The 9,393-nt window shown below is 46.1% G+C and overlaps 1 protein-coding gene across 2 annotated transcripts in view; it reads left to right on the top strand.

The window, feature by feature from the left end:
- Window positions 1–950: 950 nt before the first annotated feature.
- MYO1E (myosin IE) overlaps window positions 951–9,393 on the top strand; it is a 194,979-nt gene continuing 186,536 nt past the window's right edge. For both annotated transcript variants that reach the window (XM_059180652.1, XM_059180653.1), the window contains exon 1: window positions 951–1,357. In XM_059180652.1, the coding sequence (XP_059036635.1) occupies window positions 1,355–1,357 (3 nt within the window). In that variant the 5' untranslated portion in view covers window positions 951–1,354. The remainder of the gene's footprint in view (window positions 1,358–9,393) is intronic.

Below are 9,393 nucleotides of genomic sequence, written 5' to 3'. Positions count from 1 at the left end.
TAGCATTCACACCAACTCTAGGATCCTAGATCAAGTGAAGACCTACCACCAAAGTTCATAAACAATAAATCATAATGCTTCATACTTTCTCTAAGCCAGAAGTTTTCATTTCTTACCTGCCACAGATCCTGGGAGGACAGTTATGTTGTAACCCACCAAGATTACCTTCTGAACGCTTAAAACAATAAGACCACACTCTCTACCTTCTTTCAGGATTCTTCCCCCACCTCCAATGTCCTCCTCACTGCCCACTCCATGCCTTGAAACTCCATATTCTGGAATAATTTGGCTTCACAGGTATGGTTGTACAGCTAATTGTTCTCAACAGATAGGGTTGACTGAGGTGGGTGGGTGCTTTTTCCCTCACTTACCTTTCTGCTGTCTCTCTGTTCACTGCAGTGCAACTTTTTCACCATTCAAAAGTCCCCAAGAGAGAGACAGAGGAAAAAAAAAAAAAAAACGAAAAAAGAAAAAAAAGCCTTCCTTTGTTTTCCAAGGAAATTCAGGTAAAAGGAGGGGTAGGGGAAATGATATTTTTGACTTTCCTCACAATCCAGACATTGGAAAGAAAAAGGATTTCCTTTGGGCTGCAGCCATGACTCTGATCTTTTATGCTGATAAAATATTTCCTTCTTAAAAAAAAAAAAAGTTATGGGAAAATCATACCACTTCGACTTGGAAGCCACACCTACTGTAATTTTCGCATTTAAAAAAAAAAAGAGAGAGAGAGAGAGTCTTGCTCACTTTCACGGAGGGTTTTGCGAGGTTGAGGTCTTGCACCCGGGAGCGAGCCGGGTCAGCGGCGCTCCTTTGGAAGCTAGCGTGGAGGACTACAGGATCCAGAGGTCTTTGGAAACTCCAGCAGCTCCAAGCTTGTTGGCTACCACGGTTTCCCTGAGGAGTGACGCTGTGAAAACAAACCCTGATTGGTCAGGCCTGAGCTGAATTCTCCATTTATGGACAGATTGCCCAGCCCGAACCGAGGCTTTGCCGGAGGAGTACAGAGTAAGTGGCTGAAGAAAGAAGGAGCGATCCTGGGCAGCCAGGCAGACGCGCGGAGAGCACCGGGCTCACCTACGCGGGTTGCGAGCGCCTGGACCGAGTGGACCCCTGCCTTTGGCAGGATGTGCCCCGTCTGCTAAGTCGGCTTCTTCTCGTCCTTCACCTAGCGCCGCCGATCCCGCCTGCATGGAGTCCCCCCAGGGTTCCCATTGGCTCCTGTGAGTGCTTGGGTGTCGAGAGCCTGTTTTTGGCGAAGGGGACCAACTTTTGAAGTTCGCCCAGGAGTCTGCGATCCAGCCCCAGCTCCCCGGCAGCCGGACCCGGCAGAGGAGGGACCGCGGCGCGAGTCACCATGGTGAGTTGGTCGCGCGGCGTCCCGGGACGCCTGACCCTGGGATGGGGCAGGAAGCGCCGGCGCGGGGTACCCACCTTGGGCGCGCAGCCCAGGCCAGGGGTGGAGAAGGTGGACGCGGGAGTCGGCACGTCGCGAGCTCTGCCCGCCGCTTTCCGTAAACCCTGGCCGGGGGAGAGGGAGCGAGGGGGCCAAGGAAAACTTTCTTTCAAGTCGCTCTGGACGCCGCGAAACTTTTTGTGGCCGGGTTGCGATGGCTGCCTGCTGTCGGAAGCCAGTGAATGGGCACCTCTGAGCTCGGGGGCGCGGCCCTCGGAGGGGACCCTTCTCTTCCTGCCGGGCCGGTGGGCAGCGCCCGTGCCCCGGCGTTCCCGCCCGCGGCGGCCCGGAGCGCGGCTCTGCTGCGCTGCCGCCGGCTCGCCGCGCCCCCTCCCCCGCGCGCCCCGCGCTCCCCTCCCCGCCGGCGGGCACGGGCGCCGGCTGCCTCCCCGCCTCCCCGCCTCCCCGCCTCTCCGCCCCCTGCGCCGCCCGCAGCTGTCCCGCCGGGCTGCGGCACGCTGGCGGGGGCGGAGCGGGCCGCACAAAGGGCGGCGGGGGCGCCAGGTAGGACAAGCACCTGGCGCTGGGCGGGCGGCCGAGAGCGAAAGTGGCGCAGCCCGTAGCCTGGCCGGCCTGGACTTCGCTGGGCGCGGGCCCGTTGGGTCTCTGCGCCCGAGAGGCCGAGTAAACACCCCCACCCCTGCCCCCTATCCCTTCCCCGAGGGCGAGGTGACTGGCGCTTCTCGGTGGACCGCGAACCGGTCGCCCGGGAGGAAGTCGAGTGTTTTGTTCTTTTTCCTTTGGCACTTTGGGAATACAGGGAAGTGGCTGACTTTTTCTCCGACTGGCTTCTGACTTTTCCTCTCCCCGCCCCCGAGAGCCCCAACTCCGCCCCCATTAACCTGAGCCGCATCCCCCCCCCCACCCGGGTCTCGGTGGGGTGTACGTTTCTTCCCGAAGCACAAAAGCAAGGACTCGGTTTCGAAGAGATGGACAGTCCATCCGAGAAAGAAAGAAAAAAAAGTTCGACTACAAGGCTTCATAGTTTCCACACTTGCTCCTTTTCAAAGAACCCTGCTCGGGTAGATGGCCTGATCCCCTTCTGGTTTGGTTTGTTCGGTTTTAATGATTGTGAATGTGGAGTTAAGTCAAAAACGATAACTAGTACAACACCAATTAAAAAAAAAATCTGTCCTGCATGACCGGCCTGAGAAATGTAGCAAAGACCCATGCGAACGTATGGTCGAAACTCAAAAGCAGCTCTAGACCCAGTGCTGTTTATTCAAAAGAATGTTTAAAAACAAAACAGTCTTTAAAAGGGCATCTTTGACACAAGCTTTTTCTTTTTACGTAGTCCAAAATTGTGTCACTTCTGTTCCTCCCTAAGAGGACACTTCATCTGTAAATAAATTTCCTCCTTAAGTTTCAGGTTTTAAGAAGTCGGTCTAACCTACATTATTTTTGGAACCCCTAGGAGAGAACCATTTACTTACACTGTGTGTGTAAGTGTGTGGTTGGGTGGAGGAGCGACCGAATTGGGCCACTACCTAATTGGCCGCTTGAATCTGAGCAATGTGATAGTCCTGGTACTTTGGAATTGCTATCATTATTTTCCATGGGTCAATATTTCTAAAAAAAAAAAAAAAAAAAAAAAAATCAGTGTGTTTATGTCAAGAGCTTCAAGAAACTTAACTGAATTCAAATACTTGAGAACTACCTTGAGAAAGTTAGCTTTCCCTTAGTTAATTCATTTTTCTTGCTGGACACACTACCAAAGTAGTCTATGATGCCTTTTCTGGAGACCTCAGAACCTCAGAATCTCCATACTCAGTTCGGCTGCATTGCTTTTTTTTTTTTTTTTTTTTTTTTAAGATTTTATTTATTTATTTGACAGACAGAGATGACAAGTAGGCAGAGAGGCAGGCAGAGAGAGAGAGAGAGGAGGAAGCAGGCTCCCTGCTGAGCAGAGAGCCCGATGCGGGCTCGATCCCAGGACCCTGGGATTTAACCCACTGAGCCACCCAGGCGCCCCCGGCTGCATTGCTTTTGAAGGTGGTTGATCAAATGGGTACAGAGGAGGCATGTTGGAAGGAAGAGACTTGTTGCCAGAGTTGTGTAGTGTGTCTATGGGAGGACAGGGTGTGACTTACCTATTGATGGGTTCCCTGCCAACAGCGCAGATGGCCCCGTTGCGGGCAGCCAGGCGACTATCAGCGCATCAGAAAAAAGTTGAAACAGCTGCTGTCCTGAAATCGGAGATTTGCCATCGCCCCATCTACTGGATGTAAAGTAGCATGGCAAAAATGAAATGAATCACTTCTTCCCTGGCTCGAGAGATTGTTCATTAGCTATGTGAGGTTGTCTGAGAGCAGCATCACCCATCTTAAACAGAAACCTCAGTTATACTGTTTACTGTTTATATAAGATGCCTTCAAGCCAGATGAGGCTGCATTTTGTGTTTCACATCTGTCTGGGTCTGCCCAGCTGCATCCTTCAGCTGCTCAGTACAGGAAGAGAAGGGGCATTGCCTTCCATGGGTGTGGCTGAGGCTTAGCACGGAGAATAGAGTTCCTCGGGCCCTCGGGCTGTAGGGAGAGCACCTGTACTGCTGTTTGTGGGTTTGTGTGTGTGATCTTTTAGGAAGTCTGGTGGCACATGAGGAAGACTCTCCACTTGTCCCCATGGCCCTCCCAAGACTCATTCAATTGTGACTCATAAGGAATATTGTCATTTTCTGACTCATGAGCATAATATCCAGCTTACAGTTCACCTCCTGTCTCTTTCCTAAAAGTTCACTTTGGACCACTTTTCTCCATCTTTGGAGAATCAACAACACTACCAGGCGATATAAATTTGTACCTTTTTCCATAGGAGACTTGAAGAACTGAAAAAAAAAAATCTCTGCCTGCTTTTATAATTCAGTGTACCTTGGTTAGGAGGGTATAGCAGTCTCCTTTGTCTTTTTTTTTTTTTAAGATTTTTATTTATTGGGGCGCCTGGGTGGCTCAGTGGGTTAAGCCGCTGCCTTCGGCTCGGGTCATGATCTCGGGGTCCTGGGATCGAGTCCCGCATCGGGCTCTCTGCTCAGCGGGGAGCCTGCTTCCTCCTCTCTCTCTGCCTGCCTCTCTGCCTACTTGTGATCTCTCTGTCAAATAAATAAATAAAATCTTAAAAAAAAAAAGATTTTTATTTATTTATTTGACAGACAGATCACAAGCAGGCAGAGAGGCAGGCAGAGAGAGAAGGAGGAGAAGCAGGCTCTCTGCTCAGCAGATAGCCTGATTCGGGGCTCTATCCCAGGACCCTAGGATCATGACCTGAGCAGAAGGCAGAGGCTTCTGAGCCACCCAGGTGCCCCTCCTTTGTCTTTAATTAATAATCATACCCTACTAAGATTTCTTTTGTCGCGTGTGGCTTTATCATTTACAAGTGAAGTTCTGCTTTGTGGCCATGATGGTTTGAATGGTCTAATATGCTAGAGCCCATGTCTGTAGCTCTGCCATATACTTTGAATGCAGAAATTATTATTCATAGGACTTCTCTGAAGTTAAATATACTAAAATATTTAATTAAGTCTGAATTGGCCATTCCTTCAGACTGTGGTCAGGTCACATTCCTTTTTTCTCACTTACGTAGTACTTGGGAGTGAGTTGCACAAGTTATTCATAAAAAGTACACAGGAATAGACCTAGGAACTTAGAAATCTGTCAGATAGCTGACTGCAAGGTAGGTAAGTTCCTTTGGGTGAAGGTAGGGCATGTATTTAGAAAGTCTGGAATCGATGTTTTCTGGGAAGGTAACCTAGTCCATTCCCACTGATTAGTTTATCAGATTTGCTAATAGTTTCCGGGCCAAAACGACAGAATACAAACCCAAAACAAAACAAAAAATTGGGTTGAAATACAGAGAAGTTTTGTGTGTGTGTGTGTGTGTTTAAGATTTTATTTTTAAGTAATCTCTACACCCAACACCGGACTGAAATTTATAAGCCTGAGATCATGAGTTGCTCTTTAGATCGGAACCAACCAGGCATCCCCCCCAAAAGTTTTGATGGACGCAGTGGGGTTAGGGAAAGAGCTAGAGTTCACGACATTATCTAGGGGCCAATGTGAGTTGGCCAGTGTCATGGGAGAAGTTTGATAGGTGCGACGTGAAGGGAAAGCCAGCGGAGCAGCAGATGGAGAGGGATTAAGTGGAGGAAGCAGATAGTTGGGGAAGGTGAAGGCCGCCTCCCCCATACTCTTGCTAGGGATTTCAGCTTTGGGAGTGGTTGCAAACATGAATATCTACAGGATACAATTTTTGCCGGGATGAGGCTGGCCCCTAGAGAGCAAATAAGCCCCTCTAAAAAAGGCATCATTACTTGACCTTAGGTCATGGTTGGTTATGTCTACCATATTACCATGGTTAGATCGGCCATATTACATATTTCAAGGGAAGCTGGAAATCCAAATTGTTCTGCTGGACTTGCTGATTTTTCAAGTGTTCTGGCCATTGCTGAGAGGCCGAACACCTGCAAGTCAGCTGTTAGCAGCCACTCAATTGTAAATCTCAGAATGGTATCCCTGAGAACCACATGCTTCCTTCCATTCACCCACCAGCAAGACCGTCTAAACTTTGGCTCTCTACCAGTAATGGTGTTTTATTAATACATCCACACCTTCCCACTGGGTTTCCCTTAAGAGAGGGAGTTGCCTGGTATTTTCAGCACATGGAACCTCCAAGCTATCAACAGGGAAAATCTGCATCCAGATTCAGAGCTATCTAAACACCAGTGTAAGTATGTAAGTTGTGTGAGTGGTGAGGCTGTAAATTGAATTTCTCTTTCTTAACCCATCACCCCCCGCTTTGGGTGAAAATGCCTCCTTGCCCTTTCCAGTATGCTGGACCTCTGTTATTACTCCTTTCTACAGCTGAATGTCGTGAATTTGAGGTCTGTCTCAGGGGTTCTCCTTCGGGCTAGATAATGAGCATTTTGGTAAATATGACTTGGAATACAACTTTTTGCTCCTGTACTCAGTGTTAATGTCATGAGCTTATGTGAGACTAAATAAAAGAGAGAACATGCAGTACTTTGCATTTCCTAATGAGAAAGGATTGGGTCTCATTACTTGGAAAGAACTTGTGAAAGCTTTCTTCATCAGCTTCAAAAAGCAAAAATATTTTGAACCTATACACAAATGCAGAGTTTTATGAGCTTCATTATGGAATATGTAGAAATTTTGTACAGACATGATTTTTTCAAGTATGAGTCATCTGCTATTTTTTTTTTTACAAAGAAGCAGCGATTATGTTTTCATCAGTATGTGATTAAAATGATGAGTTTTTAATATTTTTATTATTATTATGTTTTACCTTGCTGGGATGTAATATTTACAGAGCAATAAGGGGTTAAAGGTTAAATGCTAAAGGTATTAAAAATAAACATCTTGGCCTTACAAGCACATTCTGTAATAATGGTAAATAAATTGTGTTTTGAATTTCAACCTCACAATTTATTTTGGCAGAAACAAAAGGTTTTGGGGCACCCTAGCAAAGTTGTTGTGTTTTCTTTCTTTCTTTCTTTTTTTTTTTTTTTAATTTTACCTGTCTTTATGACAGCCACACTTGAGAGAAGCAGAACTAGTTAAGAGTGCTCCCCAAAATAGAATTATTGGCTTTATGGAAACTGGGACTATACCACCCAGTGAAGTCAGCCTTCCCTTTTTAGTTGCCACCACGGAACAGTATCATTAATGTATAAAGCATTTCTTTCTTTCTTTTCAAGATCTTATTTATTTACTTATTTGACACAGACAGAGATCACGAGTAGGCAGAGAGGCAGGCAGAGAGAGAGGAAGGGAAGCAGGCTCCCCACTGAGCGGAGAGCCCGATACAGGGCTCGATCCCAGGACCCTGAGGTCATGACCTGAGCTGAAAGCAGAGGCTTAACCCACTGAGCCACCCAGGCACTCCTACAAAGCATTAATGAATGGCTGTTTAAGAAACTCTTTTTTTCTTACTCCCTTTCTGACCTAAAATATTAGTGTTCAGCCGTATCACCCATCTTCATACCAAGGCCCTCAGCTGTTTCTGGAAGTTACATTCAGCCTCAAAGGAGAAAAATATGGGCCTTACCGAAGATGTGAAATATCATATAGAATAGGCTTTGGAGGACAGAGAGGAGGTGGCTCTTTCCAGGCATAAACAGAAGAACTACTTGGAAGGAGGGCACATGATTCTCTCCCATGTTCTGAGTTCTGATGTGTTTGGTCAAAGTTCATTCATGGGACTTTATGATGATATGCTACATGTAAAAAGTAAAATGTACCACATTGTAGAAGGCCAAGGAGAGTGTTTAAGAATTCTACCCTAGGGGCATCTGGTTGGCTCAGTAGGTGGAGCATGAGACCTTTGATCTTGAGGTTGTGAGTATGAGCCCCATGTTGGGCGTAGAGATGACTGGAAAAAATAAAATCTTAAAAAAAGATTTCTTGTGTGAAATCCTTAGGTAGGATTTCACAGGGAGGCTTAGAGTGGTTAAATGACTTTTGAAGCCTTAGAGAGAGGATTTGGCTGAGCTGGTGCCAAGATCCAGGTTTTCTGATCCCAATCTAAAAAAGCTTTCCTCACCAAACTGTAGGGGTGGATTAGGGTCTATTTCCTTAGAGTCTAGACATGACCATTTTTTTCTTTCCTTCAAAAAAGCTGCTTGGAGATGGAAGGTCATTTATTTTTGATTCATTATTATATCAACTTTAAAAGAGCCTAAGGAATGAATTTAGAAGAACTCACCCATGATATTGCTACCCTAACAGTTAATTATTTTCATGTCTTTGGGTTTCCTTACAGCCTATCCATGCACATCATTTTTCTGTAGTTGTAATTATGGGGCAAATGTACAAGTGGGGCTTGGTATTTTCCCACCTATTTTAGAATTCCTTTTCCTTGGTAAGCATATTTATCATATTTAGGTGGTAGTAGAATAATTTCCATGTAGCCTGATTATCCAGCCTGTCATAACTGTATAGAAACTTTGTCGCCAGAGTTATGTCCTGGGGAGGCCCTCTCTGTACCCCCTGGGACCACACGGGTCAGCAGTGAACTGCTCAGCTTCCTGTCGCTTCTGAGACATGTAGCCCCCTCTCTGGTACAGAGTCGGAAGCAGGACAGGCAGATATGGGCGACACTCCAAACTCCTAAGCCCTGGCTCAAAGGTGGGTGCCGTTGGTGTTCTCTGTAGATTATGGTGTTGGTACTCAAATATGTGACACCCGTGGGTACTGAGGCCTCTGGCTCCAACTTAACAAGTATGAGTGATTTTATCAGAGAACGCAACTAGTTGGAGAGCTTTGAACCCCAAAGTGGAAAAGGCAACAGTAGTTGGAGAAGAGGTGATAGCGTACGTGTTTAATATGCAGAATCCTTATCAAACATGATGGCAATCACTGGGAAATCACAGATGAATTACACATCGCCTTGTGTGTAATGAACCCGATCTGTTAATTTTATGACATATTTCTAATTTGAAATTTCTGAATCCAGGCATCTGTATCGCGCTTCATTATTTCACGTACTTGGGAGGGAAGGCAAGGTTGATTAAAAAATAATCTATCTTAGTTAATTTTACCCAGTAGTGCCAGAGTGGGATAATTTAGACCCAAGAACATTGCCCATTATGAGTAATCAGGGTCTGGGCTTTAATTTCCTTGTTTTGGGATTTTTGCATATCACAAAGTTTGCATTCTGGATGATATCACACAGAGAGTAAGTGGAAAAGTAAAAGTCATGCCAAAAAGCTCTCTGACCTCCAGTAAACTAAAGAGGTAGAAAACAAGGGGAAAGAGATAACCCCAAGAAATCTAACCTGTTAGTCCTTGTACATGACAGAAAACAAATAAAAAATTAGGATATCATATTGTAAGTCTCTTAGTGATTTAATTGGTTTGACCAGCATTTGATGCTGACAGCAACTTAGCATAATATTTCTTGGCAATAGAATGGTTTGGGCAGTATCATTT

This window comes from Mustela lutreola, chromosome 7 (genome assembly GCF_030435805.1).
Source record: "Mustela lutreola isolate mMusLut2 chromosome 7, mMusLut2.pri, whole genome shotgun sequence".
NCBI lineage: Eukaryota > Metazoa > Chordata > Mammalia > Carnivora > Mustelidae > Mustela > Mustela lutreola.
This window is presented reverse-complemented; position numbering and strand designations above follow the sequence as displayed.